This window comes from Chaetomium strumarium, assembly GCF_033439665.1.
Source record: "Chaetomium strumarium strain CBS 333.67 chromosome Unknown B0T15scaffold_2, whole genome shotgun sequence".
NCBI classification, from domain to species: Eukaryota; Fungi; Ascomycota; class Sordariomycetes; order Sordariales; family Chaetomiaceae; genus Chaetomium; species Chaetomium strumarium.
Genome location: NW_026944430.1, coordinates 3,844,445 through 3,870,363, shown reverse-complemented (window position 1 = coordinate 3,870,363; position 25,919 = coordinate 3,844,445). Strand labels below are relative to the sequence as shown.

General features: G+C 57.3%; 10 protein-coding genes across 10 annotated transcripts; 7 read left to right on the top strand and 3 right to left on the bottom strand.

Annotated features, from left to right (window-relative positions):
* The first annotated feature begins 42 nt into the window (after positions 1 to 42).
* B0T15DRAFT_123834 (uncharacterized protein) lies at positions 43 to 5,073 on the top strand. The gene is made up of 8 exons (XM_062861667.1): positions 43 to 110; positions 169 to 607; positions 672 to 1,014; positions 1,083 to 1,585; positions 1,647 to 2,219; positions 2,322 to 2,465; positions 2,540 to 3,026; positions 3,091 to 5,073. Exons 2-8 carry the CDS (start codon positions 245 to 247, stop codon positions 4,941 to 4,943), a joined length of 4,266 nt encoding a protein of 1,421 aa, XP_062724726.1. The 5' UTR covers positions 43 to 110; positions 169 to 244; the 3' UTR covers positions 4,944 to 5,073.
* Positions 5,074 to 6,268: 1,195 nt separating this feature from the next.
* B0T15DRAFT_123705 (uncharacterized protein) lies at positions 6,269 to 7,178 on the top strand. The gene is made up of 2 exons (XM_062861665.1): positions 6,269 to 6,863; positions 6,954 to 7,178. The coding sequence occupies exons 1-2, from the start codon at positions 6,504 to 6,506 to the stop codon at positions 7,134 to 7,136; spliced, it is 543 nt and encodes a 180-aa protein (XP_062724725.1). The 5' UTR covers positions 6,269 to 6,503; the 3' UTR covers positions 7,137 to 7,178.
* Positions 7,179 to 7,654: 476 nt separating this feature from the next.
* B0T15DRAFT_123652 (Delta(24(24(1)))-sterol reductase like protein) lies at positions 7,655 to 10,354 on the top strand. The gene is made up of 2 exons (XM_062861664.1): positions 7,655 to 8,097; positions 8,267 to 10,354. Exons 1-2 carry the CDS (start codon positions 8,063 to 8,065, stop codon positions 9,951 to 9,953), a joined length of 1,722 nt encoding a protein of 573 aa, XP_062724724.1. The 5' UTR covers positions 7,655 to 8,062; the 3' UTR covers positions 9,954 to 10,354.
* An 821-nt stretch (positions 10,355 to 11,175) lies between these two features.
* B0T15DRAFT_573011 (V-ATPase proteolipid subunit C-like domain-containing protein) lies at positions 11,176 to 12,082 on the bottom strand (the record flags this gene model as incomplete). Its single annotated transcript, XM_062870915.1, has 5 exons — positions 11,176 to 11,240; positions 11,295 to 11,558; positions 11,632 to 11,761; positions 11,892 to 11,904; positions 12,069 to 12,082. The coding sequence occupies 5 exons, from the start codon at positions 12,080 to 12,082 to the stop codon at positions 11,176 to 11,178; spliced, it is 486 nt and encodes a 161-aa protein (XP_062724723.1).
* Positions 12,083 to 12,407: 325 nt separating this feature from the next.
* B0T15DRAFT_123413 (50S ribosomal protein L30e-like protein) lies at positions 12,408 to 13,446 on the top strand. Its single transcript, XM_062861663.1, has 4 exons — positions 12,408 to 12,714; positions 12,775 to 12,791; positions 12,848 to 12,956; positions 13,015 to 13,446. The coding sequence occupies exons 1-4, from the start codon at positions 12,598 to 12,600 to the stop codon at positions 13,156 to 13,158; spliced, it is 387 nt and encodes a 128-aa protein (XP_062724722.1). The 5' UTR covers positions 12,408 to 12,597; the 3' UTR covers positions 13,159 to 13,446.
* B0T15DRAFT_123382 (SAC1 family phosphatidylinositol-3-phosphatase) lies at positions 13,447 to 17,034 on the top strand. Its single transcript, XM_062861662.1, has 3 exons — positions 13,447 to 13,953; positions 14,132 to 16,007; positions 16,071 to 17,034. The coding sequence occupies exons 1-3, from the start codon at positions 13,734 to 13,736 to the stop codon at positions 16,981 to 16,983; spliced, it is 3,009 nt and encodes a 1,002-aa protein (XP_062724721.1). The 5' UTR covers positions 13,447 to 13,733; the 3' UTR covers positions 16,984 to 17,034.
* Positions 17,035 to 17,084: 50 nt separating this feature from the next.
* On the bottom strand, positions 17,085 to 18,284 carry B0T15DRAFT_491485 (uncharacterized protein; the record flags this gene model as incomplete). The annotated part of the gene is made up of 1 exon (XM_062866784.1): positions 17,085 to 18,284. One exon carries the CDS (start codon positions 18,282 to 18,284, stop codon positions 17,085 to 17,087), a length of 1,200 nt encoding a protein of 399 aa, XP_062724720.1.
* A 1,252-nt stretch (positions 18,285 to 19,536) lies between these two features.
* B0T15DRAFT_483466 (Transketolase, thiamine diphosphate binding domain-containing protein) lies at positions 19,537 to 22,028 on the top strand (the record flags this gene model as incomplete). Its single annotated transcript, XM_062866162.1, has 6 exons — positions 19,537 to 19,590; positions 19,762 to 19,808; positions 19,885 to 19,980; positions 20,050 to 20,134; positions 20,194 to 21,852; positions 21,912 to 22,028. 6 exons carry the CDS (start codon positions 19,537 to 19,539, stop codon positions 22,026 to 22,028), a joined length of 2,058 nt encoding a protein of 685 aa, XP_062724719.1.
* A 627-nt stretch (positions 22,029 to 22,655) lies between these two features.
* B0T15DRAFT_491483 (uncharacterized protein) lies at positions 22,656 to 24,598 on the top strand (the record flags this gene model as incomplete). The annotated part of the gene is made up of 3 exons (XM_062866783.1): positions 22,656 to 22,706; positions 22,775 to 23,350; positions 23,435 to 24,598. The coding sequence occupies 3 exons, from the start codon at positions 22,656 to 22,658 to the stop codon at positions 24,596 to 24,598; spliced, it is 1,791 nt and encodes a 596-aa protein (XP_062724718.1).
* Positions 24,599 to 24,715: 117 nt separating this feature from the next.
* On the bottom strand, positions 24,716 to 25,899 carry B0T15DRAFT_123239 (Alpha/Beta hydrolase protein). Its single transcript, XM_062861657.1, has one exon. It carries the CDS (start codon positions 25,667 to 25,669, stop codon positions 24,833 to 24,835), a length of 837 nt encoding a protein of 278 aa, XP_062724717.1. The 5' UTR covers positions 25,670 to 25,899; the 3' UTR covers positions 24,716 to 24,832.
* Between the last annotated feature and the right edge of the window lie 20 nt (positions 25,900 to 25,919).

Genomic DNA, 25,919 nt, shown 5'->3' with positions numbered 1-25,919 from the left:
AAGCAAGCCGAGGAAGGTTCTGCAAATATGCTGACCGGCTCATAGCATGACAACATCGTAAAATATATTGGTTTCGTCAAGACAGCCGACTGCCTCAATATCATCCTCGAGTCTGCCCGCCCCTGTCCTCGCCAAGATTTCGTTGCGCTAGCTAACGCGTCACCGCAGATACTGTGAGAATGGCTCGCTGCATTCCATCTGCAAAGCCTATGGCAAGTTTCCCGAGAATCTGGTGGGCGTGTACATGACCCAGGTCCTGCAGGGCCTGCAGTATCTGCACGACCAGGGCGTCATCCATCGAGACATCAAGGGCGCCAACATCCTGACGACCAAGGATGGCACCGTCAAGTTGGCCGACTTTGGCGTCTCGACAAGCACCCTGGCCGGACCAGACAAGGAGGCTCAAGTGGTTGGGACGCCCTACTGGATGGCTCCGGAAATCATCCAGCTCTCGGGCGCCACGTCGGCCTCCGATATCTGGAGCGTCGGGTGTACGGTCATCGAGCTGCTACAAGGGAAGCCGCCGTACCATAACCTCGCTGCGATGCCGGCACTGTTCGCCATCGTCAACGACGATCATCCCCCCCTTCCTGAGGGTGTTTCGCCGGTGCGTCCCCTCAAGCACTTGAATTCGCGTCTCCTGCTTGTTGCTGATAGTTGGTTGGAGACAGGCCGCTCGAGATTTTCTTATGCAGTGCTTCCAGAAAGATCCAAATTTGCGAGTATCGGCGAGAAAGCTGCTGCGGCACGCCTGGATCACCGGCTGCCGTAGAAGCGACGCGCCGGTCTCAAAAGCCCCGTCCAATTTCAGCCAGGCTGTCGAGGAAGTGAAGCAGTGGAACAAGGCTCTCAAGTCGTCCGAGAACAATCTCAGGGTCTCGATAGGCTCCGATGGCGGCGGTCTGCCGGGCCACGCGCACCGGCCAACCTTGGCCACAACGGCCAAGATGCCCCTGAATTTGGCAACGAAGCAGAGGCCTACGGCTAACGCTTTCCGTTCTCCTGAACTTGCCGGTGAGCCAGAGGGGGAAAAGAAGGGGGAGGGGGGTCTTTGAGCGATTCAAGGCTGACAAGCTTCATAGATGACGACAACTGGGACAACGATTTCGCGACCGCCATTTCGCCGAGTGCTCTCCATCTTCCGCAGATCAAAGGCCAGGACAATTTCGGAGGGTTGCTGTCTGGTGATAGACTAAAGGCTTTTGCGTCCATCGACGGCCAACGGGAGGATTCCGATAATTGGGACTCAAACTTCGAGGGCGAGCTCGTCACGATCAAGGGGCTCGGGCATTGGTCCGAGATAGAACCCCAGGAGGAGACGATCCGGCCTGTTTCCAGAAGGACGGAGAAGTCGCGGGAGCACAGGCCCAAGGTCCAGGACCAACCGGGGCACAGGCGACAGAGGAGCGGCCGAGGCTCAGCGGCTGCCGCCCAGCCGAAGTCCCCCGTCAAGCCTCTCGGGGCAAAGTTCGAGCTGCCTCCGCGGCCAGATGTCATCTACCGCGAGCAGTCTACCGAAGACTTCTCGGACTTATTTGCCGACAATGACCACATTTTCGACAGGAGGTTAAGCCTGGCTAACAAGGTGACCCACATCCCAGTTCCCTAATTAAACTTTAAAATGGCTCAAAGCTGACCATCTCCAGGATGCGCCACAGCTATTCCACCCCTCCGACCTCACCACCAGCGCACCGAAATCATCATCGCAGTCCTCTGCCGGTGGCAGCAGCACGCGGAGATCAAAGGACTCCTCGTCCTCGTCCTCCTCGCGGCCGGCGGTCCTCCCTGCCCTGGACCAACAACCAGTCCGCAGGCATCGCTCTACCGTCGAGATTACCAAGTTTGCCGAGGACGAAGGCGACGAGGACTTCTCGGACATCTTTGGTCCCGCTGCCGGAGGCCCGCTTGCCGTCGCCGAGTCGGAGGTGAGCAGCGATCGGGGCTCCGAGACGACGATCGACACCCCGGCTGCCGCGCAGGGCACGGCCACCGGCCAGCAGCTGATCCTCTCGCGCCTGTCCAACAACTCGTGGCTTGGGGATGACGAGGACGAGGACGACCCGTTTGCCATGCTGGATCCGGGCTGGGACGAGATGGATCTAGAGGCGAATATTGCGCGGGACCGGCATGCGCGGCTGGCTGAGCGGGTCGAGGAGTTGGTGAGGAGTATGAAGATTACCGAGGGGGAGGAGATGGTGGGCGAGTTGGCTGAGGATTTGGTGCGTTTTTTTTTTCTTCTGCTTACTTCCTTTACCCCTTTCTCCCTTTGGAGTTCAAGGGGCTGTTCACGGGGGTATATCATGCTAATCCGTGGTCTACAGGTTGCTCTGCTGTGGGAGAATCCCGAAGTCAAGGCACTTATTATCGGTGCACATGGGTTGCTGCCGATACTGGAGATCCTGGAGTCTTGCACGCTCAAGAGCCGGCAGCATATGATTCTGCAGCTGCTCAAGATCGTGAACGCGGTAGGTTCCCGCTGTCCTGTCTCATTCTGTGGTTCTCTTCTGGGTCGTTTTGTTGCTGACATGGATACCTTTAGATCATCTTGGATGATGTGGAGCTGCAGGAGAACCTGTGCTTTGTCGGTGGGATCCCCATCGTCACCAAGTTTGCTGCGCGGCAATACTCCAACGAGATTCGGCTGGAGGCTGCCGCGTTTGTGCGGCAGATGTATCAGACTTCCACCCTGACGCTTCAGATGTTTGTCAGCGCCGGCGGTCTTAATGTCCTGGTCGAGTTCTTGGATGAAGACTACGAGACCTCTCAGGACCTTGTCCTGATAGGGGTCAACGGTATCTGGAATGTCTTTGAGCTCCAGGGGCCGACGCCGAAAAACGACTTCTGTAGGATATTTTCGCGCAGCAAGATTCTTGATCCCCTGGCTGCCATCCTGCACAAGGTCTTGGACGAGGACAGGGACGAGCTATCCGAGCTGGTGGAGGGCCGCATTGTCAATATCTTCTACCTGTTTTCACAGGCCGAGCCTTATGTGAAGGAGGCTGTTGCCGAGCGGCAGGTTCTGAAGAGTATGCTCACCCCTTACTGTGCCCGTGTTTCCGAACTTAGGTACAATCGCTAACTGTTCGACAGCGGTGCTCAAGGACCTCCGACGGATGACGCCGTTGCACCAGATCACCATGCTCAAGTTCATCAAGAACATGTCCATGTGCTCGTCTGTGCTCGACGCTCTGCACTCAGCGGACGCCATTGACTTCCTGATCGATGTGCTCAGCCTCTCGATGAAGAAGGGACAGAAGAACTTCCGGGAGATCTCCAACCAAGTGCTCAATACCATGTTCAACCTCTGTCGTCTCAGTAAGGAGCGGCAGGAGTACGCGGCCAGCAACGGCATTATCCCGCTTCTTCTCAAGATCATGAAGACGGACAGGCCGCCCAAGGAGTTTGTGCTGCCCATCCTCTGCGACATGGCCCATTCGGGAAGCAAGGGGAGGAGATACTTGTGGCAGAACAACGGTTTGGACTTTTATGTCTCGCTGCTTGCGGACCAGTACTGGCAGGTCACGGCGCTTGATGCCATATTCGTGTGGCTACAGGAAGAAACGGCAAAGGTGGAAAGCCATCTGCTCGAGGGCAACTTCACCACGGCCATCATGGCCTGCTTCAATCCCACCAAGGCCAACGCATTTGATGCGAACCTCCTGGAGCCACTGCTCAAGCTGCTGCGGTTGAGTCCGGCAGTGGCGGCGTCCCTCGCCCAGGCGGAGATGTACGCGGGTATCGCACAGAAGTTGAACCACAAGAAGGCCGTCGTGCGACTCAACCTGCTGCGTCTCGTGCGCAACATCATGGACGGATGCGAGGCCAACAACCTGTCCATGTCGTCGCTTAGCACATCAGGCGCCGGTCGCCAGCTGCGCATCCTGTTCGACGACATCCAGGCGCTGGCGGATAAGGACCCGGCAGTGCTGGTGCGGAATCTGGCTTCGGAGCTCATCAGGAGCCACATCGACGTGGAATTGCAGCACGATGCCATGGCCCTCAGTGGCCTCGGTCTGGGTGCCTCCACCAGCGCGGGATCCAACGCCGGATCCGGACCGCGATCCCGCTCTGGGCCCAGACGGAACACAAGCTACACCCCTCCAGGCCTGCACCTGAGCATGTCCATGCCTCCAACCCCAACCCACGGCCACCGTCTGACGCAGTCATCCTCCTCCGCATACATCGAGATTGCCGCCACGCCAAAACGGTCAGCCGTGGGCCTCGCCCAAGAGCGCGATGCCTCTCTCTACCGCCCGCGGAGTCGCGACGGCTTGCCACTCCCAATGACGAGCCTCCCGCGTAGGGTAAGCGACACGCCACCGACGGGTCCCCTGGCGGCAACAAGCGGGAACAACATCATTAACAGCACCGACCCTTCGGCGACGCCGGCCTCCCGCCCGCCTTCGTCAAAAAGCCGTCTCCCGCGCACGTCAATATCAACACATCAGCAGTATCCTTCTCCCCGACCTAGCCTGACAACAGCCGCATCGGCACCTATTTCTATCATGGGAGGAGGAGGTAGGAGAGATTCGTTCGTCAGCGCAGCTGGCAGCTCCTTCAGCAGCAGCTACAGGGAACGGGAAAGCCTGTATATCTACCAACAACAGAACCAGAACCAGAGCCAGGGCGCGGGTAGGATCCGGTCCGGCTCGTCGGTCACTGTGGCGAGTAACTCGAGCGCCGGGTTCCCGGAATACTCGGCTTCGCCGACGGGGAGTGTGCTCAACGCCAGCATCGGCATCGGCGCGGGCGCGGGGTTGATGCCGCCTCCGTCTCCTGCGTATGGGTCGTCTATAAGCGGGAGCAGGGAGGTGAGTTCGGGGAGCGGGAGTAGTGGGAAACCACGGAGAAGTAATAGGCCGCCTACCTCCAGCTCGAACTCCAACGCAAACTTGGGGAATTCGGCCGGGTCGGATGTGAATGTGAACTTGAGGCGGCCTTAGGCAGGCCGTCCGCCATTACTGCAGGATCCGTTTTTCCTTGGGGATGGGGCTGCGGCTGCGGTTAGGCGGAGGAATAGAGGAGGGTTAGGCACTGGTCCGGGTTCTGGTGCGTATGGTGGGCGGGGGAGGAGAGGTGGTGGCGGTGGTGGTGGTGCGCTCGGTTGGAGACGTAGTTGAACCTACCTACCTAGGTACCTCCCTACCTACTTACCTAACATTCCAGGTCGTATTGAACCGTTCACTTGGGGAAAGGATGATAGATGCTGGATGCATGGTGTTGTTTTGGGCTGTTCATTAGCATTTTCCGGAGTCGGGAGGGGCAGTCTTCCATCTTTTTTTTCTTTTTTTTTTCTTTTTTTTTTGTTTTTTCTTTTGCTCTCGTTTTCGTAGATTTCTTTTCTCTTGTTCTTACAAAAAGGCCGGGCGGGAAGGTACCATAGAAGGAACGGGCTCCCGGGGATATCTTAGGGGTAGTACCTAGGTAGGTAGTTCAGGGAGATGGGTCTGGAGGGCCTACTAGAAATATGGAGGGCATCATGCATGCGAGGCCGAGCAGCTCTTTGGATTGGGATTCATACCAATACACACTTGAATTATTGTCTCACTATTGCTCTGTGGTACTCTTGATGTTTCCTTCTTTCTTATCAGTCTTATATAATATGGTGATTCTTATTATGGTGATTGTTTGCTATGTGTCTCCCTGGCATTGGCAAGCTTTACTTGAGTGCGGAATAGAAGTTGGATATAGGGTTGGTCACCAGAGAGGACACAGTGATCCGAAGACCCTATCGAGTCATCCCGAGGAAATTGCTTGATTGCGGAAGGAAATGTCCAAGCTGGACCTCCATCTTCGAGGTCGAGTTGAGTTGAGCTCTGAGAACGTCGAAGATACATAGCAGAGTACTAGCAATCATCAGCCAATCAGGACACGACACTCCTCGCGCCAACTGCCCGATTAGGGAAAGCCCACCATCGGTGGAGTGGCTGTGCCGTGTTGCGCGGCATCGTCATCACGCCCACCCTCCAGGGCATCACCTCACCTCTCGGGCAAGCTGTCCATCAGCTCACTCATCTCCAATCATCACACGCACGCATCAAGCATTTAGCGGTTGAGTTTTCGTCACTATTTTGAGGTTTATACGTCATTCGAAGCATAATTCTGTCACCTTGAATTTATTCATACTGTCGCGCCAACCTTTGGTGCTGCTACGTGTAATCTTGGTAAACCCATCTGATGGTGTTTGTTTGTCACTATGACACGAACCGTGGTTTATAGTACGGCGTTGGTCGCTTTGATCGCCGGTGAGTCTGAATTATGTCTCTTTATAATCACCTGATAGGCTATCTGTTCAGACAATGGTTTGTGGTGATAGATTGATCATTCTTGGGATGAATGGTGGATGTCAAGATTGGGGTCAAATGGATGCCAATCATGGAGCATATACAATGACTCAACGCCTAATGTTGGGTTCCATATGAGCTGATCTGCATTTCTCATATCCTTCTCGCTGCCACGTCGAAAGCACACAAACTAACAAAGTCTCCTCTCCAGCGACTGTTATGACCATAACCTCCATCGGCTCCCCCAACTGGGTCTCCTACACCGTCTCAGCCCCTTCGGGTGGCACGGTGACGGACACCATCGGCCTGCATCGCCGGTGCACGTCCTCGACGGGGACGTGCTCGCCCTTCCCCGACGAGATACACTGCCGCCGGTCGGCTGAAGGCCGCTCCTTCTGCTTCATGTGGCGCACCACCGGGTTCCTGATGAGCTTCTCGGCTATCATGGAGATCGCCGCCATTGTGGGATTCCTCATCATCATGAGGGGCGGGAAGGTGAGGCGGCAGGGCGGATGGAAGGTGTTGGGAGTGATGATGGCGACGGCTGCGGCGGCCGAGTTTATTGGGATGGCTGTTGTGGTGAGTTTTTCTTGGACGTTATTGGCCTTATTTATTATAAAGCCGTGTTCGCTTTCAGTCATGGTTGAAGTGGGAGCTGACCACTCGCAGGCATACCTCTTTGATCATGATGAGATGTTTCTGGTGCCGGGCTATCGGCTGGCCTCATCGTGGTATCTGTGCGCGACTAGTGCGAGTGTTGCGTTGCTTACTGCCATCGGCCTAAGCATCTCGGCATTGGTCCTGCCGCCGGAGGATGGCTACCAGTTGTTGGATGAACCTAGTGGTGTTTGATACTGTATGTATAGCCTTCATGTATCTCGTTTTGTTTCTTGGATACGGCGACATTGGCATTTCTTGTTGGGATTGGTTGGCGTTCAAGCGGCATAGCGGAGTAATGATGACCGTAGCATGAGAATGATTCTCGGGCAGCAGCGCGGGCAGTACACAGGAGACAGCGTGGTTTTGGTATCAAGGATGGGCACATGGAAGCTTGACTGTGAAGTCTGAACAGCCCCTTCATTTCCTTTCCATTTCCCTTCTTTTCTTCTTCTTCTAATCGTCTTATATGACGATTCTACGTTGTGAGGAGGCAAGCGTGTTATACACATCAGCTGCCCACAAAGTACTAACATGCGTTCAGTTAGATGAGACCCAGAAGAAACACGAAGTACTCTGTCGGAGGTACGGTACGTTGCGGAAGCCCCTACCCGTCCCGTCCCGCCCTAATAAAGAATACTAGTATTGCAAGCCCGGCTCCTCGATGTTAGGCCTGTGGCACTAATAGCACACCTTCTATTCGTTTCAAGCGTGTTCTCGCTTAGGTAATACTAGTATCGACCCGAAGACGCTGATTGTGTGGGGAGATGTTTGGCTGACAGGGGTTCGATTGCCCAGTCAAATCATGTCAACAAACCAGCAATTTAAGGTTGCAAAACCCACAATATACCCCTGGACGACGGCAAAGGTTGCAGGCGTCTCGCGTCCTGGGTGCCACTTTTTTCTTGCGTCTCTCGTTCCATTTCCTCTTCTTGCCACCGCCAAAGTTGCAAGATCTTCTGGCCTCGTTTATTGCGCGAATACTAGTATACACGAACACTAGTATCGTGCCAGAAGGGCCCTGCGTGTACGCAAGTGGCCCCTAATAATTCCCGGAAAATTACTGCATATCGAAAAGTATAAAGATCGCGCCCTCACGGCGCCCCGACAACTGGATCACGATGTCTGGGAGATATTCTTTACGGCAGACGCCTAGGTGAGTCGATTTCGGTTTTCTAGACCTTAAGAACCTCTATCGGCCCCATCCATCCTTTCTGCTGTTTACTTCCAAGCTGTTGCCCGCGAGGCGGGCCCTGTCAACTCCTGTTTTCTTCAAGCCAAAAGTCTTGTTAGATGCGAGAGAAGCTCATCTAACCGTCGCGCAGGAAAAAGGAGCTTTTTGACGGCATGGTAGAGACTCCTGCCCGCCGAAACATCCGTCGCAAGAACCAGTTCCCAACCGAATCCGACGCCGAGTCCACTTCCGCTTCCGAAGCCATGGAGAGCAAGTCCCTGCGCCGGCGCGGCACCGGCAAGTTCACAGAGCACATTGAGGAGCCAACGCCCCCACAATCCGGCGACGAGAGCGATGCGAAGCCACTACTCAATGGCGCATCCGCAACGGCCAATGGCACATCCCTTAAGGCCAATGGCGCATCCCCGAAGGCCAACGGCAAGGAATCCAAGACCGGCGGCACCGAGGAGAAGTTGGTCGACGGCTGGCGGCCCGGCCTGGACCCCAAGGTCGACTACTCGGGCGAGTACGAATTCGGCGGCCCGTGGTTCGTCTCGATCATGATGCTCGGCTTCCCCGTCCTAATGTGGTACATGTGGATCGGTGCGACCTACTACGACGGCCTCTTCCCCACGCCCGCGCCGGGCCAGAGCTGGGGCGACTTCGGCAAGCACCTCGTCAACCTGGTATACACGGGTGCCTTCCCGCACGCCAAGGCGTGGTTGATCTACTGGGTCTTCTTCGTCGTCGAGGGTGCCATGTATTGTCTGATGCCCGGCGTCTGGGCCTACGGCAAGCCGCTGGCCCACGAGGGCGGCAAGCAGCTCAAGTACTACTGCTCCGCCTACACGTCGTTCTACACCACCATCGCCCTGGTGGCCGCCCTGCACTTCTCGGGCGTCTTCCCGCTGTACACCGTCCTGGACGAGTTTGGCCCGCTGCTCAGCGTCTCGATCCTCTCGGGCTGGCTGGTCGCCATCGTCGCCTACGTCTCGGCCCTCGCGCGCGGCGCCCAGCACCGCATGTCGGGCAACCACGTCTACGACTTTTTCATGGGCGCCGAGCTGAACCCGCGCATGTTCGGCATCCTCGACTTCAAGATGTTCTTCGAGGTGCGCATGCCGTGGTACATCCTGTTCCTCATCTCGTGCGCCGCGGCCGCCCGGCAGTGGGACCAGTACGGCTACGTGTCGGGCGAGGTCGGCTTCCTGGTACTGGCGCACTTCCTCTACGCCAACGCCACCTCCAAGGGCGAGGAGCTCATCGTCACCACCTGGGACATGTACTACGAGAAGTGGGGCTTCATGCTCATCTTCTGGAACCTGTCGGGCGTGCCGCTGTCCTACTGCCACTGCACCATCTACCTCGCCAACCACCACCCGGACGAGTACCGCTGGAACCGCGTCGCGCTGGTCGCCCTCTACGCCAGCTACCTCTTCGTCTACTGGGTCTGGGACAGCTGCAACAGCCAGAAGAACCGCTTCCGCGCCATGGAGCGCGGCACGCTCATCTACCGCAACACCTTCCCGCAGCTGCCCTGGCAGACGCTGCACAACCCCAAAACCATCGAGACCGGGCTGGGCGACAAGATCCTGGCGGACGGGTGGTACGGACTCGCCCGCAAGGTGCACTACACCTGCGACGTCTACTTCGCCACCACCTGGGGCCTAATCACGGGCTTCCAGAGCCCGTTTCCCTGGTTCTACCCGGTCTTCTTCGTCGTCATGATCGCCCACCGCGCCTGGCGCGACGTCAGCCGCTGCCGCGAGAAGTACGGCGACGCGTGGCGCGAGTATGAGCGACAGGTGCCATACCTGTTTATCCCATACATCCTCTGAACGTCCCCGCTCTCTCTAAGAAAACAGTTGTGTGGGACTGTGGCACAGTATTGCGCCAGTTCAGATAAACATGTTGGATTGGAGAAAGAGTATAGAAACCGAATGGGGGGGTGTGTGTGTGTGTGTTGAATGTGTGTGAATGTGTCTCAGAGTTGATGTGTCCAAGAGCTGGATGGGTTGGGCCGGAAAGATGATAGTCAAAACCTGGAGCATAAAAGGTGAAAGTGATATACCTGGGGGCTATGCTTGTATAAGCCGATGAGGGAGTGGAGCGAAACAGCGAAGGCGTGTGTGTGCCTGCTACTTGCTTTTGTATCGCTAGGACTACTACCTGACAGTACCGTTGTACTGTATCCGTACTCAGATGCGGACTAATGTTAATGTTTCATGACAAAGGTAAACGTCGAATTTCTCTGTCCAGTGACCGTTGCAAGATACTATGAGAGGGCTAGACATGGTTGGCTAGGCCGTGGAGGTGAGACGCAAGCGGACACTGGAAAGGCCGCTAGTTGCGACAGAACTGGGAGATCCTGGGGGACGAAAAGGGTTGAGGTGTTTGGAGGAGATGTTAGAGAGGTGATGTCAGTTGCCGGCCTCGGAGCTGGCATTGCACTGTTCGTTTTGACGCATTCACTTTGAAGTATTGAACCAACGGGTTCAATGGAGTTGTGATATACAGGTATAGCTGCCGACTTCTCACCCGCGACTCCGATTGATCAAGGTCAGATGCGAAGTTGATGGCAATCCAGATGCCAGAAACATATTAGTGAAAGGACTCTCTGCAACGCTCCTTACTCCCAACCCACCTTCATATGAAACAAATCAGGGAGGAAACTGTCCAAAGGACGCAAGATGCAATCACCATTGCCAAACTAGACAACAATCTCGCTTCCGTCGTCCCGTCTATGATGAAAACTGAAGACCCAGAGCGATGAGCAACCATAATATGACAATAGTACATGTACGTCCCGCAAAGCCATTAACCAACCGCGCCCCGAAATACGCCCCTACTCAGCCCTCACTTCTCAACTGCCACTGACTGTTCCCGTGCCTCACCCCATCTTCCCCACCCCTGAGTCGATGCACCAGCCTAGCGCTTTCCCTATGGTAGGCGCAAGGAGGTGTTTGTGTTGTTGATAGTACCCCCACGAGCAGGGTTTCCGTGAATAGTTACAGCTTGTCTCCCCATGCCCCGTCCGCGTCGGGTTGAATCGAGTGTTTATCAGCACGAGGTGTTGAGCGTCGCTTTGGAGTTCATGAGCAGAGCGACGATCAAACCGTACAGACCTGAACAGGGTTAGTACGATTTGGGAAGGTTTCCAATGACAATGCCTAACTTACCCAGAACTTCGGCGAAAATGAGAATGAGAATCATGCCGACGAACAGTCTCGGTTGCTGCGCAGTGCCGCGGACACCAGCGTCACCGACAATGCCAATGGCAAAGCCAGCAGCCATACCCGCAAGACCGACGGCAAGACCGGCGCCGAGCTGGATGAAACCCGTGTAGAGAGCGTAGTTGTCTTGTGAAAGACTATCCGAGATCAAGACGGAGACGACGAGGCCGTAGATACCGATGATACCAGCCATAATGACGGGGACGATGTCTACGGGCGCAATCCAGTCAGTTCCGTAATCTGGGATCGGACTTGCGCCGTCGCAATTGCCAGATAAACATACTCTTGACGATAAGGTCAGGTCGCAGAACACCCATAGCCGCGATGCCAACACCGGACTTGGCTGTGCCGTACGAGGCACCCAGGCAGGTGAAGACGATAGCTGCGGTGCAGCCCATGGCACCGAAAAAGGGCTGCTTCAATGTCAGTATGGTGATGCGCGTTGTATAACCTCCGCTTTGCGGTCGAATCGGCGTCCCAAAGCCGAACTCGTCACCGCGGCCATCGAGCCAGAGGTGTCACCGGGTTGGAGAGAGCACTGACCGCGTAAACAGGGCTGCAGAAACGGCATTGTTAGCAATCCTTCCATTGAATGATCACGATGGGTGCGCCAACTATGCGCAGCCTCTGGGGGCGGTGGTTCTGTATTGGTTCTTGGGCTAGGGGAGAGCTCGGCGTGTTTTGAGGGAAAGGTATCGGTTCGAGGTTGGCGTGGCTTACCAGTAGTCCGTCATTGTGAAAGATTGGGCCGCGGAGCTGCAGCAACTGTTATAGAGTATAGGGGTGGGTGTCTTCGAGGGTGATGGAGGTGGTTGCGCGATGAAGCGGTGTGCCGGAAGTTGGGAGAGCTCCGGTCTTGTATCGACGTCGTTGATGGTTTGTTTGGCGGGTTGGAGGTTGGCTGCCGGAGCGAGGTGTTTGCAGGTTGCAGGTTGGTTGGTTGGCCGCCCGTGCCTTGGCTTTGAGGCAAAGACGGATTGCGGCACTGAACTGGAGCTCAGCCACCTCCAATTACATAATCCGGAAGCCGGTCAAACTCACTCCGTCGATGCATATTCTGCCCGATCTGACCGCCCAAAGTTTGCTGCAAGCAGACGCGGCTTCTGCTATCGGGATCTGGACCACAATTCTTTTCTGTGTCGCTCCCGATCGCATTCTCTCTTAACCGACGCAACCCCAGGGCGAGCAAACGCAGTGAACCCTGGTGTCCAGCCACTATTACACATTACAACCCCCGATCGAAGCCAAGATGTCCGCTCAGAACGAGTCCGCCGCGTGGCCCAAGGCCGAGGACCCCGCGCTGGTCCAGGAATTGCTGGATGCCGTCCAGCAGGCCAGCCACTATCGCCAGCTCAAGAAGGGCGCTGTGAGTTGCACTGTCTCCCTTGATGACGGCAACCAGAGCAGTGACTGACCATTATTCCAGAACGAAGCGACCAAGTCGTATGTCTGCATTCCGCTAGCCTCCAAATCGATCCTGGACTGACAAAAAACCCCAGAATTAACCGCGGAACGAGCGAGCTTGTCATCCTCGCTGCCGACACGCAGCCCTTGAGCATCGTTCTGCACATCCCGCTCATCAGCGAAGAGAAGAACGTCCCCTACGTGGTACGCATATCTAGCTCCAATATGGGGAGCGCACTAGATATGCTAACTTATTCGGTAGTACGTCCCAAGCAAGGTCGCGCTGGGCCGTGCCTGCGGTGTCTCTCGGGCTGTGATCGCCGTGTCGATTACCTCCAACGAAGCCTCGAGCATCCAGCCCATGATCAAGGCCCTCCGTGACAAGGTCGAGCGCCTCGCCATGTAAGGTGTCGTTGCGCAGGACGGGCGCTTCTGGAGGATGAGGGCAGGACATCGCCTGGGCCGTAACACGCCCTAGCACGTCGAGGATAGGAAAGCCACACAGAACAGGACCCGGATAGCATCGGAGTTGTTGTCTACTGTGAAGCGAGCAGCCTAAAAAAATATCTTGCTACACCGTTGCATTTTCTTCGTGTCCAGACTCAGGGTTGGGGTTAGCTCACGATACTGCAACGCCCCGGGCCCTCTTCGGCGCGGCCTAGCCACTGCCGTGGGGGTCCTGCAGAATGACGCTGGGGCTTGCGGGACAGTTCGAACACCCCACAATTCTTCGACATCATCGATGCCAGGCCAGGGCCAACCGGGAAGCCCAACAAATCTATGTTCGCGGTCCGGCGGTGTTGGCCCACAGCCGAAGCATTCAACTTTGCTATTATATCCCAAGTGATCCCCTGCCATCTCTACCGTACATAGCTCTCCAAGTAAACATCTGTGGACGTCGGTTCTTGCATCCCCGCTTTGCTTCGTCCCCGCCTTACATGGTCTCCCTGATCTAGGTTGGTTATATACGACCTATAAGCCATGCCGGGCCTGGCGCGCAAGGTCATCATCTGTGCCGCCGTCGACGGGCTGGTGCTGCACCCGCTCAACTCGCGAAAAGACCAGCAGGGACGCGCATCGCCTCTGGCCCCGATCAAGATTAAGTACGGTGACGCCTCGATATCCACCGTCCCGCGCGACGCCAGTCTCTCATTATCACAGTCACCCGACAATGCATCGTTCGAGGCGTTCGGTATCGTCGGTACGGAAGAATCCCAATCTCTGTTCTCTCACCCACTTACTACTAGTAGTACTAGTAGTACTCCTACTTTATTTCTCCTCGCCCGCTACTCAGACTCCCATTTTACAGCACATACGCATCACCGACACCTAGATACATCCCTCTACGCTCTACTTATACTAAAATAGGTCACGAACAGGCCTCATAACCGTCTTCCGCCACAGCTACCTCATCTCCATCACCCGGCGTCAGCAGGTCGCCCAGATCCGCGGACTGCCCGTCTATGTCGTCACCGAGGTCGCCCTGACGCCGTGCACGTCGCAGCACGAGGCGGCCGAGGCGGTGGCCAAGACTGCCGCGGCGCTAAACAATCGGGCTGAACAGGAGAAGGAGAAGGAGAAGGAGCAGGATGACGATGGGGATGGTGGTGGTGGTGGTACTGGCGGGGAGTCCACCGCTGCGAGTGGGGACGAGACCGGGCCCGAGACTGCTGCCCCCGGGGAGGAGGAGGATGATGATGGCGGAGAGGTGGCGAGTGAGACGGAAGGGCCGGCGCAGCGGCCGACTGCCGGGGACAGGCGGAGTAGCGTCGCGCAGGATGTGATCGAGAGGCGAGGCAGCTATGGGCGGTTCGCCCAGCGGTGGTTCAGTCGATCTGGCTGGCGGGTCGACCAGAAGAGGATGATGGGGTTGAGCGCGGATGACGGGCCTGCGGGTGGGGAGAGCAAGGGCAAGGAGAAGGGGAAGGAGAAAGAAGGGGCCGTGCCGACCACGTTCAGCATCCCGAACGCCGCGGACGGCAGCGAGGCCGCCATCAGTCTGCTGCCGAAGCTGCTGCGGACGACGCAGATCCTGTTTGGGTCGAGCAAGACGTTTTATTTTTCCTACGACCATGACATTACGCGCAGTATGGCAAATCCCAAGGTTCCGGAGACGCCGCTGGTTCCGCTGCATCAGCATGTTGAGCCGACATATTTCTGGAACAAGCATATCATGCAGCCCTTCATCGACGCTGGAGTAGACAGCCTCGCTCTGCCCCTGATGCAGGGCTTCGTGGGGCAGAGAACGTTTGTCGTGGATAGTCACCCTCCGCAGATCGACGAGGCCGCTCACAAGGACTCGGTCGAGCTTAGTGATCTCGGATCGTCGCGGGCAATGTCGCCATCGCCACCGGAGAAGGCCACTGCCGATATGAGGCCGACAGAAAAGAAGTTCGACATCACCGTCATCTCACGACGGTCGATCAAGCGCGCCGGCCTGCGCTACCTCCGGCGCGGGATCGATGAGGACGGCAACGTCGCCAACTCGGTCGAGTCGGAACAGATCCTCTCACCCGCAGAAGCCGCCTGGGATCCGAACGCCAGGGTGTATTCGTTCGTGCAGATACGGGGCAGCTTCCCGCTCTACTTCACGCAGTCGCCCTACTCACTGAAGCCGGTGCCCGTGATGCAGCATTCGCCTGACGCAAACTTCGCGGCGCTGAGAAAGCATTTCGACGGCTTGCGCAGGCGGTATGGCTCGGTTCAGGTCGTCAATCTGGTGGAGAAGCATGGTGTCGAAGCGCCGATCGCCGAGTTATACGAGCAGAGCATCAAGAGGCTCAATGAGGAGGAATCGCGCGCTGATGCGGACAAGGTCGGCTTTGAATGGTTCGACTTCCACGCCGTCTGTCGTGGGATGAAGTTTGAGAACGTCTCGTTTCTCCTGCAGATTCTGGGGAGCAAACTGGAGGAATTCGGGAGCTCCGTGTCTGTTGATAACCGTCTCGTGAACCAGCAGAAGGGCGTGCTCCGGACAAACTGCATGGATTGTCTGGACAGGACGAATGTCTGCCAGAGTTCCTTCGCAAAGCATATGCTGGACGTGCAGCTCAAGGAACAGGGCTTCGATATGAGCGTGCAGCTGGACCAGGAGAACGCATGGTTCAACACGCTGTGGGCTGATAACGGCGACGCCATCTCTAAACAGTATGCCTCCACCGGCGCCATGAAGGGCGACTACACGCGGACGAGGAAGAGGAATTACCGCGGCGCCCTGACTGACGCCGGCCTGTCGTTGACGAGGTTGTTCAATGGGTGAGTTGCCGTCACTCAGCGCATGTATTCTTTTGTACCGACGCTCTGCTAAGACCCGCGCAGCATGTTCAACGACTTCTTCCTCCAAGCCAGCATTGACTTCCTACTCGGCAACGTCACCTCCCTCGTATTCGAGGAGTTTGAGGCGACCATGATGACCAAGGACCCGGCCGTGTCGATGCAAAACATGCGCCAGCAGGCCATCGACCTCTGCCAGAAGCGGGTGGTTGCCGACGAAGCTGAAGAGCTTATCGGCGGCTGGACGATGCTGACGCCGGCGGTACCAGATACCGTACGGAGTGCTTCCCTCGAGGAGGCGGTGCTCCTCCTGACTGACGTGGCTCTGTACTTGTGCCGGTTCGACTGGAATCTGGACAAAGTCTCGTCCTTCGAGCGGGTCGATCTGGCCCACGTGCAGAAGATAAAGTTCGGGACGTACATCACATCGACCACCTCCCATGCGCAAAGGGACGAGATGCGCAATATCGGCTTGATCATAGAGTACCAACCCGGGCTCACCGACGTCACGCGCGTCAACACGCGGTCGCTGTCCTCCAAGTCCGACACACCCAAGGCCCATGGATCGGACGAGGCTGCCAAGCAGGACGCAGAGCCCGCGCCGGCAGCAAGTTCCGGGATCGCGGGGTTCTTGTCTCGCCGCCCGCAAGCCACCCCGCCGCGCAAGATTGCGCTCAAGGCGCTGCACAGCCAGACGTCGGCGGCTGATCCGATAGCTAAGAGCAAGGAGGACGAGCCGGGCGCCATCACACGGCTGACCGAGGTCCAACAGGTGGTGCTGATCGCAACCGAGATTGAGAGAATGGCGATCCACAACCAGCCTCGACAAGCCGGCAGGAAGCCGGATGAGCCTAAGCTGATCGAGAAGGGCGATATCATTTCCTTGGCGGAGGCGAAGAAGAACACGACGCTGTTAGAACAGCTGGGGCATTCGATCAAGAAGTTGGTTTGGGCATAGCCGTGTTGTTGCTGTAGATATCTTCGAACGTGGTGGTTGTTAGAATAGAGTATATCCGCCTGCTTGACATAGATCACCTCTCGCAGTTTTTCTAATCATCGTTATCTTTCTTCATCGCCCGGAGTTGCATCCTCCGCCCTGTACAGGTGCATTTGATACCGCATATTCTCCAACGGGATGGGGTATTCGAGCGCCTCGCTCGCCAGCCGGAACCAGACCGAGTCGTGCGACTCGATCTTGGCCCACCGCCGCCCATTGACCGGTTCTTGCCGCGTGCCGAGCATGATGCGGTCGAGGAGCCACTGCATCGGGTAGCGTTTGGCTTCTTTGCCCACGCTGGTCTCCGAGTAGCTCCCGGGGCTGTCGACCACGAGCAGCACCGAGCCGAAAGGAACAGTTGCCGTCAGGTCGAGCAGGAAGGCCGTGGTCTTGCCGATGCCGCCGGCCGTGAAGAGCTCGTTCAGCGTGAAGAGGATGGTTACGAGGAGCGGAGTGGCTCCGAGTAGGGAGGAGAGGCGGTCCTTGCCCAGAGTCAGAGCGTCGTGCTGGACGAAAGCGGATGTGAAGAGTGATGGGGAGAGCATGGCCGTGTTGGATAGCTTGGCGGCTGCGCTCGCGTATTTGGAGAGCGGCGGCGCGGTGGTGAGCGCTGTGGTCAGCTGCGAGACGACGGTGGTCCAGGGGCCGGAATCGAGAAGGGTTATGGAGCCTGAGAGGTGCGCCGACTTGACGGAGGCGTGCTCGTTCAGGAATGCGCCGAAGGCCACCAGCTCGGCTGCGCCGCCGCCGATGGAGAGAACTCTCAGTTGTTGCGGCCGTTGGAGCTCGGCAGTGGATGCGGGATTCTCCTCGTCCAGAGCCTCGTCATCGCCTATGCCACCACCGTCCAGCTGGGGGTTAGAACAGAGAGGCTCCAGATGCTCTTTGATCCCATTCAACACCAACGCATAGCACAACGCTCGGGTTGGGCTCCATCTCGCCGCATACACGGCCAAGTGCTCTGGATCGCCGAAAGCCTTGGCAAAGTCCCGATCGAAGAGTGCTTGTTTGACCGATTGCAATGTGGCCGTGAATTCTGGCAAGGAGAGCACTTCACTGAATGCGTGCCGGAACACGTTTAGGACCCTCTGTTGCTGCCCCCGGGCCTCATCGGATATCATCTGCTTCTCACCCGGCCCAACCTGTACAGATGAGACGGCAGGTTGGCTTTTCTTAGCCAGATTGCTATTAGAAGCCTTGTGGTTGGTTTTCTTGGTCTTGCTTCCTGCACCCCCTGAAGCAGCCCCTTTTTTGCCGACCATCCTGGCGTTTGTTTTTGTTTGGATATTTCTACTTTCGGTGCGAGTTCTCAGCCTCATCCCGGCAGTGAGGTTGAGGGTCCATTGCGATGGGGCATTGGGACCTGGAACGACGTTCTGCCTTTTTAGCCTGAATTGAGAATCCCATCGCGGGGCGGGATGAGTGCGAACGTTGAAGTCAAAAGACCCGCAGCTCAAAAAGTTAGGACCAAGACGGCTGAGCCCTAACCCTTATCCAAGTTTGCCGGCGAGTTGTTGAGCGCTCATTCTAGTCCAGCCACTGCTTCTCCGGCGCCTCGGACTTCCCATTTCTCAGTTCAGCAATCCATGATGGAATGGACAAGAACGCCATTTATTACAGTAACACAACTGTAACCTTTCTGTGTCCACCTGATTCACTTGTAGAGAGACCATTGCTGGGCAGTCAATGGCACTCACTGCCGCCATCTCATGGAGAGATGGCATGCGGCAACTTCTGTTGCCCCACCACTGCCAAACTTCCACCTAGGTAGACTCCTCGCTACACAAAGTCATCGGCCGTATCCTGGAGCGAGGTCGACCGACTGCGATCTGAGCGCATTTCTTATAGACAGACGCTTGGCATTGAATGACAAAGGCTCACCAATTGCTGATATGGCTGGCGAGAGCCGTAGATTCACCGCGGAGATTATGGTTGCTGAGTGAGCGATAAGTGCGTTGACTAAGGTCAACCTGAAGTTGACACCCGCGCATTGGCGCCCTTGAACGCAGCACATTTCCACGGCCGAGCCGTTGGCAATTGTTTCACCTCGATTCCCGATAGACCCTAGGTGCATAAGGGATTCGCAGGATACTACTCGCTTTGGTCACTAGTGGCACAGCCGATGAAGAGGCATGAAGAGGTTGCCGCCGGCTCCGCCTTCACTGTTAGGGAGACCTGATCAGCGTCATTGTGTAAGGACAAGCAAATGGGGGCAAAAAAGAGAAAAGACAAACCGGTACAGCTCAGTCCGAATCTCTCCACTGCGAGATTCACCCGGGCGAACCAGGAGGCGTGAAGCAGCTCGCCGCTTCCAGCACTTGGGCAGTCACACCCCACTCGTTTTGGATCCAAACTGTTGCCGACACCCCCAACGTGGGCATCCTGGTACAGACATAAAACTAACACCCCACCTTCTCCGTCTCTGCCACCTTCTCTCTTTCACATCCTTCAAAGACTCGCTGCTGCAGCATCCTGAACCTATCTTGCCCCTAAACCAGTTTGAAAACCGGCAATATGGGCTATACCGACGTAGACAAGCTCGCGATCAACACGATCCGTGTCCTCGCGGTCAGTTGCTGCCCCTCTCAACCCCGCCCCCGCCAAAATGGCCGCATCGCTGCCCCACCATGACGGCAGCGGAAGAGCTTGCTACTCCCCAAGCTCACGGTGTCGCATACCAATGCGGACGGTGTGAGGACAGAATGATGAGCTCTTACTGACGAGCGCCACTGTCCTTAGGCCGATGCGACCTTCAAATCCAACTCGGGTCACCCGGGTGCCCCAATGTGAGCGCTTGACATCTCGGCGGTTCAGTTTCGCCGCCGATCACGGACCAGCAGGAAATCGCTAACTTGAGCCCAGGGGCATGGCGCCGGTCGCCCACGTTCTTTGGAACAAGTTCATGAGGTTTAACCCCAAGAACCCCCAGTGGCTCAACCGGGATCGTTTCGTCCTCTCGTAAGTTCCCGCATAAAGGGGCTGCTCGGGACCCAAGGAGAGAGGATAGCTAACTGGGCTCCCCCACAGCAACGGGCATGGCTGCATGCTCCAGTATGCTCTCCTCCACCTCTATGGCTTTGCTGTCTCGATGGACGACCTGAAGGCCTTCCGTGTAGGTCACTGTTCCCCGACTTACTGGGCGCGGGATGTGCTCTGACACTTCATCCGTAGACTGTTGACAGCATCACCCCCGGCCATCCCGAGGCCCACGACACTCCCGGCGTGGAGGTCACCACCGGCCCGCTCGGCCAGGGTATTAGCAATGCCGTCGGTCTCGCCGTTGCCCAGGCGCACACTGCTGCCGTCTTCAACAAGCCCGGCTTCGACCTGGTTGACAACTACACATACTGCTTCCTCGGCGATGGCTGCTTGATGGAGGGTGTTTCATCCGAGGCATGCTCTCTGGCTGGCCACCTCCAGCTTGGCAATCTCATTGCCATCTGGGACGACAACCACATCACCATTGACGGTGACACCAACCAGGCCTTCACTGAGGATGTCCTGAAGCGGTACGAGTCCTATGGCTGGCACGTCTTGACCGTCGAGGATGGTGACCACGACCTCGATGGCATCGAGGCCGCCATCAAGAAGGCCCAGGAGGTCAAGGACAAGCCCACACTCATCCAGCTCAAGACCACCATCGGCTTCGGCTCGAAGCAGCAGGGCACTCACGGCGTGCACGGGGCCCCGCTCAAGGCCGACGATATCAAGCAGCTGAAGGAGAAGTTTGGCTTCAACCCTGAGGAGAGCTTCGTCGTGCCCCAGGAGGTGTACGATCTCTGCAATAAGGCGGCCGCCGCCGGCGCTGCCAAGGAGGAGGAGTGGAACCAGCTTTTTGCCAAGTACGGCGAGCAGTACAAGGCTGAGCACGCCGACCTCCAGCGCCGCCTGAAGGGTGAGCTCCCGGAGGGCTGGGAGAAGCACCTCCCCACCTACACCCCTGCCGACGCGGCTGTTGCGTCGAGAAAGCTCTCCGAGACGGTTCTCAACAAGATCTTCGAAGCCGTCCCCGAGCTGGTTGGCGGTTCCGCCGATCTGACGGGCTCCAACCTGACCAGGTGGAAGGGTGCCATCGACTTCCAACCCCCCGCGACTGGCCTTGGCACATACGCTGGCCGGTACATCCGTTTCGGTGTGCGTGAGCATGGTATGGGTGCCATTCTCAACGGTATGGCCGCCTACGGCACCATCATCCCATACGGCGGTACCTTCCTCAACTTCGTCTCGTATGCCGCCGGCGCTGTCCGTCTCTCGGCTCTCTCGCGGGTGCGCGTCATCTGGGTTGCCACCCACGACTCGATTGGTCTCGGTGAAGACGGCCCTACTCACCAGCCGATCGAGACGCTGGCCCACTTCCGTGCTCTGCCCAACTGCATGGTCTGGCGCCCCGCCGATGGCAACGAGACGAGCGCTGCCTACTACGTCTCCCTGGTGTCTAAGCACACCCCCAGCATTCTCGCTCTCTCCCGCCAGAATCTACCGCAGCTCGAGGGCTCTGTCATCGACAAGGCCATCAAGGGCGGTTACGTCCTCCACGAGCAAGAGGGTGCCGACATCACGCTCGTTTCGACCGGTTCCGAGGTGTGCATCTGCATCGACGCCGTCAAGGAGCTGCGCGAGAAGCACAACATCAAGGCTCGCGTTGTCTCGATGCCGTGCTTCGAGGTGTTCGACGCTCAGCCCAAGGAGTACCGCCTCAGAGTCCTACCCGACGGTATCCCATCGCTGTCTGTTGAAGTCATGAGCACCATGGGCTGGGAGAAGTACACTCACGAGCAGTTTGGTCTCAACCGCTTCGGCGTCTCCGGCGCGTACAAGGACGTCTACAAGGCAAGTTACCTTGATCTATGCAATCGTCTGCTACATGCTAACATGTTTGTCTCAAATAGAAGTTCGAATTCACCCCTGAGGGCGTTGCCAAGCGGGCAGTGGCCACGGTCAACTTCTGGAAGGAGGTGCCCAACATCCGGTCACCCATCAACCGTGCGTTCGAGCAGCTCATCTAACTGGCGAAAGCGGTTAGCATTTTGGGCCGTGTTTCAAGCGAATGGCCGCGAAGACTTCGGGGATATAGCGATAGAGATATTCGAGCGAAGCAGGGAAAGACCTGGGTTTGGCCGGCTTAGCCATCGGGGAAGACATCTGTTATGGCTGATGTTGTGTACATGGCGCCTACGAACAGTCGCTCAACCCATTTTGGAAGCTAATAGACTTCTGTGTTGCCAATGTCTGCATGTTATACTGCTTATCAAAATATCGTGCCGTTTCATGCCACGTTGAATCAACCTCACCCTAATATCATTGTTAGAGATGGCCAAGTGAAGTTGAAGAGCATTGGGGACTTCATGTCGGGAGGCTCCGTCTGACGGTCTGAGCACCCTTGTGGCTGGACAGGGTTCCGAGCAGACGCACAGGGCAGCTTATGCGGGGCTTATGCACCCCTGCCCATCAACGCGGCTTCCATGGGACTACCACCTCGCATGTGCAAGACACCCACTGGCTGCTACCGTACTACAACATCAAGATCACAGTCCTCGAGTCGGCAATTGGCTGCCCATACCGGATCGCTGCGCGCTCGTTTTGCAATTGAATACATCTTTGCTGGAATCAATCCACAACACCGCTAGCCCACCATGGACGAAGAGAAGCTCAAGGCCGAGAAGATGGCCGCGGCCAAGAAGAAGGTATTTGATCACCGTTCCATTGAATGAACCCACGGTGGCAATACTGACCATCGTGCGACAATTGACAGTTCGAGCAAATGAGAAAGGCAAAGGCCAAAAAGACCGGAAGCAGTAGCAAGAAAGCTGAAGCTGGGAACCCCGCCCCCGTCGCGACTGAGGAAGCCCCGTCATCACCAGCTACAGCGGAACAGACTGCCGCACATACCCCCGAGAAGCAAGAAGCACAACCAGAATCCACGGAACAGCTAACCGAGGAGTTCCCCCCTGCTTCGTCCGAAGAAACCCCCGCCACTGCCGCCGAGCCCGCTGCTGCTGCGTCGACGACCACCACACCCTCCTTGGCGCAACAGTCCAAGGCACGATCGACTTCGTTCAGGCAAGGGAGTGTCTCCCTCTCCAGCGGCGGGCCGCTGTCGCCTGGTGCGAGTGCTGGCCTGGGGCTCTTCAGCCCTGAGGGAGAGACGGCGCCGGATATCTACCGAAAGCATGTGCTTAGGATAGAGGAGCTGGAGAAGGAGAATAAGGCGCTAGCGAGGGATGTGGAAGTCGCTGAGAGGCGGTGGCAGAAGGCGGAGGGCGAACTGGCGGATTTGAGGGAACAGGAGGGGAACGCTGGGGGCGATGGAGGGGAGGTGGGCAAGTTGGTAAGTTCCAGCTGTGAAGACCATCCTGAGGCCCAACGGAGGGGGTTTGTTTAGGTCGCGTTCCAAGCTGACAGACAGGAACAGAAAACCGAACTCGCCGCCCTACAGCGACAAAACGCGCAGCTCCAAGCCCAGCTCACCCGCCGCCACGGCTCCTCCCCCTCCCTGTCGATGTCCAGCCCGCCCAATACGAGCGAGCTTGAGGCCCAATTACGCAGCAAATCCGCCACCATCGAGACAATGGAACTCGAGATGTCACGCCTGCGTGCCCAAGTTGAGCGCCTCTCCGTCTCGGCCTCCAACCCCTCAGAGCAAATCACCGCCCTTGAGGAGAAGCTCGCGCGCGCCGACAAGGCGGCCGGCCTAGCGCAGCGGGAGCTGCACGATCTGAAGATCGAGCTGGAGCAGGTGTCCAAGCGGGCCGTCAAGGAGGGCTCGGAGCGCGCGTCGGCCGAGACCAAGCTGCGCTCGCTGGAGCGCGAGATGGCCGACGCCGTCACCGCGCGGGACGATCTCGCCAAGAAGGTTGAGGGGCTCGAGAAGAAGGTCGCCACGCTCACCACGCTGCACAAGGAGCAGGACGGGCGGACGCAGGCGCTCAGGCGGGAGAAGGAGAAATACGAGAAGGAGGTGGGGGAGCTTAAGGAGAGATTGGAGCGGGCCGAGGCGGAGAATTTGAGGCTGAGGAAGAAAGATGCCGCAGAGGGGGGCGGGGACGACGAGGGTGTGGATGAGCTTGTGGAGGAGGAGCGGTTGAAGCTGGAGAGACGCGTGCGGGAGCTCGAGGCGGAGAATACGGACCTCAGGAGGGGGATCTGGCATGAGAAGCGGAAGGAGATGCAGGTCGATCTAGATGAAGCCGCTGCTGTTCCCGGTAGTGCTGGTCACGGGCGGTTTGAGACGGTTGATCTTGGTGGTGGAGGGATGGTGTCGCCGCCGGCTCGGAAGGGCGCAGGCGGTGGTGGGCTGGGCGATTTGTTTGCGAGCGGGCTGAATGCGCTCACTGGCGCTGCTACTAGTGTCGGTGGGGCCCATGGGCCTGGACACCATGACGAGTTACTGGAGGATGATGATGTCGAGTTTGACGAGGAGGCGTTCCGCCGGGCGCAAGAGGAGGAGCAGAAGAAGAGGATTGAGAGGATCAAGGAGATCAAGAGGTCGTTGAAGAGTTGGGAAGGATGGAGGCTTGATTTGGTCGAAAACCGGAGGGGTGGCGGCGAGGGCATTGGGGAGATCTTCGAAATATAAGTTTAGCGGTGGGGAAGGCTGCTTCCTATAGGTATAAGTATTGGTCCCCATGGTTCCGTTGTCACCCGGTTAGGGGGTTGGGTAATAGATGATAACCGTTAGGTATCGAATATGTGAGCAGCAGTGACTGCATGGTTCGATCAATGGCTTGCAGAAGGAGGGCCGAGGAGAGTGAGCACTAGAGGATGGGCGCCAGATGTGTTACATCTAATACCCCGGTGCCCGGCACCCTTATTAAAGCCACCCGCTCTTCAACCTCTCTGCAAAGAACTCCATCATAGGCAATACCTCGTCGCGGTTTCTCGGCATTCCATCGTCCGCCCTCTTCCACCTGACAATCTTGACCCGCTCAAACTCCCTCTCCAACAGATCCACAGCATCCTCGTCGACCATCTCACTTTCCCTTCCACAACACACCAATACCGGCGTCTGAGCTTTCCCCAGCCCGCTCACAGTGGGCACCATCGAGGCCGGCAGCCCGCCACCGACTGAGACAACGCCCTTAAACTCCTTTCCTGCGCGCATTCTCCCTGTATCTTCGCCAGCAACCTCCTCCACCCTAGGCCCTGCCCTCAAAGCACTCGCCAGCCCCAGCGCAAAAGCTCCCCCCTGCCCAAACCCAAAGAGCATCACATCTTCCAGCTCCCACCCACACTTGCCCACCAACACCTCCCCGATCAACCGATCCATCACCCACGCCCGCGCACGCTCGAACCCGGGGTCAGGATCCAGCGCACCCTCGCTCTCGTCGAAGCGGAGATCATCCCCCCAGTGAAACCCGGCGTTGCCGCCCTCGGGCGCAATCAGCGCGGGGAGTGGCGCTATGCCCCGGACTGAGATCGCTAGCACTCCTGGCAGGGCGAGATTGCGGGCGAAGGTGGCGAAGGGGACCTCGGAATCCCCGAGGCCGTGGAAGAGGAGTAGGATCGAGGTTGTGGACTCGCGCGGCGAGGGGTAGACTAGAGATAGAGGGTTGTTTGAGGGTGAAGATGGGCTTGAATTTGCGGAAGAGGCGGGGTGGGAAGGCAGGATGGGGAGGAAATCTGCCTCGGATGGGATGCGAGTTGGCATTTCGTCGTTTTCTCTGTTTCTTTGTGTGGCGGGCGTTTTGGCTTTTAACTTCTGCTCCTCTGCGGGATCAGAGTTGGGGTGGAGCTGATTTCAGGTTCGGATCGAGGATGGGACCCTGTGCCCTGATGCTGTTTGGACCTCCAGATGATGCCTTGGTGAGTTGGGTTTCACATGGACGGGAACTCCTAGTATACAGTCCGTAGTATTGGTATCAATGGTCGTGATAAGTAAGGCAAATCTCCACTGTGAG